Source organism: Notothenia coriiceps, unplaced genomic scaffold (assembly GCF_000735185.1).
Source record: "Notothenia coriiceps isolate Sejong01 unplaced genomic scaffold, NC01 NC01_scaffold00010074, whole genome shotgun sequence".
Classification (NCBI taxonomy): domain Eukaryota; kingdom Metazoa; phylum Chordata; class Actinopteri; order Perciformes; family Nototheniidae; genus Notothenia; species Notothenia coriiceps.
Genome location: NW_011342775.1, coordinates 1 through 2,437, shown reverse-complemented (window position 1 = coordinate 2,437; position 2,437 = coordinate 1). Strand labels below are relative to the sequence as shown.

General features: G+C 42.2%; 1 protein-coding gene across 1 annotated transcript; it reads left to right on the top strand.

Annotated features, from left to right (window-relative positions):
• Positions 1–808: 808 nt before the first annotated feature.
• LOC104945841 (leucine-rich repeat and WD repeat-containing protein 1-like) lies at positions 809–1,769 on the top strand. Its single transcript, XM_010771565.1, has 2 exons — positions 809–1,021; positions 1,657–1,769. Exons 1-2 carry the CDS (start codon positions 838–840, stop codon positions 1,731–1,733), a joined length of 261 nt encoding a protein of 86 aa, XP_010769867.1. The 5' UTR covers positions 809–837; the 3' UTR covers positions 1,734–1,769.
• Positions 1,770–2,437: the final 668 nt, after the last annotated feature.

The following is a 2,437-nucleotide window of genomic DNA, read 5'->3' as shown; positions in this document are numbered from 1 at the left end:
AATGCGTATAGTCTACTCTACACTCTACCTTTCAGCAAAGTTTTAGGGATTTAGGCTCAGTCAGCTCAGGGACTGTTTGGTTACTTTAGTTTGCTAAATGAAATAAATGTTTGAACTTTGTAGTAGTTCACTGTAGTTGCTGTCATAAGTCATTTGTAGACTAAGTGGCAAAAAGTGTTTTTTTTACATTTGTACTTTGTAGAGAAATGTAGACACAAGTTGGAAGGGAGAACAATAAACCTGACGAGTTTGAATTTGAGTTGATTATGAGTTTATTTTCAATTGATAATTAGCTCACAATAAGTTCACTTTAGTTACTCACACGACTTGACACAAGCCATGGGTTCAGGTCAGGACTTATAAGTACGGACCTGAACCTGAACCTCTGGACTTGAGTTCGGACCTGAACCTGAATGTGAGTCCAGGTACGCAGCACTCATCTTGATGTATAAAACACATCAAAAAGTGCATTTTGCATGATAGGAGATCTTTAAGGAGTAGAGCTGCTCCATTTAAAAAAAAAAAAAATGAAATTGCAGTTTTATTTTTGCTGCAATTTACTGAATGATGGGCCAAATTCAAGTTGATTTTAAAGTAAATGAGGCTGAATTTGAAAGCAAAACGATGCGGCCATCTTAGTTATTTAACTGAATCGTGATTAATATTTGATTAATTGTACAATCTTCATCTTACGTTTATATATTTTCCAAAAAGTCTTGTGAATACCATAACTTGCAAAGGAGCTACTGTAAAAAAAAATAGGCAGCAGGTCTTCACTATAATGATTGTTGTTATTTGATCCAGGAGTTCTTCTCTCTGGCCTGGTCCACGGTGCTGATGACCCGTGGGGGGGGGCGCTCCTCCTCGGCTCAGCCCTGCAACGTGCTGGCAGCGGGGGGGAAGAGAGGTCTGGTGAAACTCATCCATCCCAGAAACAACGTGGCGTTCGGGGAGTTCAGAGCCAGCAGGAAGTCTCTGTCCGTGCTGCGCTTCAACCACAGGCAGGGCAACTTCCTGTTCAGTGAGTACACCACCTTTAATACCACAGAAGAAGAAGAAGAAGAAGCTCTGGCCGTTTCTCAATCGCGAGTACACTTGCTGCAGAGCAACTGTTTCAAGTATACTACGCCATAGAGTGGCGCAGAATGCTGGGCGTTTAAACAGTCCTTCGGCGCCACTCGATAACGTAGTATACTTGAAATAGTTGCTCTGCAGCAGTTTTACTCGCGTGTGTGTGTTTTGGGGGACGGTCCATTAAATTGCAATATACTAATTAATGAACAGTCACCCATTACTTTATAACCCTGTTAATATTTGAAAAATTAGGACGTTCTTTGTGTAAAAAGTCAATTTACTTTGGATAAAAGGGTCTAACAAGTAATGTAAAAGTATAATTTCTAACTAGTTTTACTTATTTTAGTACGACCATTTTCTGCCACTTTTACACTCCCACGCTTCATTAATTTAATACTCATATCTACTAGTAACTTTTTATATTAATAACACGTCTTAATATACTTAATATACACTTTATTCACACATCATATTTATTGTTTTCCTCTTGTTTCAGTTTGGAAACCACTGCTTTACATTGTGATTGTAGAAATTCAGTTTTTTGTTTGTGTTCTTGAATGCATCTTGTTGTTCCTCTCGCAGCGGGATCGTACGATAACAAGATCGTGATGTGGGACATCGGGGGCGTCGACAGCCAGTACAACTACAAAGTCATGTGAGTATTTAAACTCCTTTCTCTCCATATGTCTACACATCTATCTTAAGAAATCCTTTCCTAAGCACAAAGGACATGTTGAACAGACGAGGAGGAGGACATGTTGAACAGACGAGGAGGAGGACATGTTGAACAGACGAGGAGGAGGACATGTTGAACAGACGAGGAGGACATGTTGAACAGACGAGGAGGACATGTTGAACAGACGAGGAGGAGGACATGTTGAACAGACGAGGAGGACATGTTGAACAGACGAGGAGGAGGACATGTTGAACAGACGAGGAGGAGGACATGTTGAACAGACGAGGAGGACATGTTGAACAGACGAGGAGGAGGACATGTTGAACAGACGAGGAGGACATGTTGAACAGACGAGGAGGAGGACATGTTGAACAGACGAGGAGGATGTGTTGAACAGACGAGGAGGAGGACATGTTGAACAGACGAGGAGGACATGTTGAACAGACGAGGAGGACATGTTGAACAGACGAGGAGGAGGACATGTTGAACAGACAAGGAGGACATGTTGAACAGACGAGGAGGACATGTTGAACAGACGAGGAGGAGGACATGGTGAACAGACGAGGAGGAGGACATGGTGAACAGACGAGGAGGAGGACATGTTGAACAGACGAGGAGGACATGTTGAACAGACGAGGAGGACATGTTGAACAGACAAGGAGGACATGTTGAACAGACGAGGAGGAG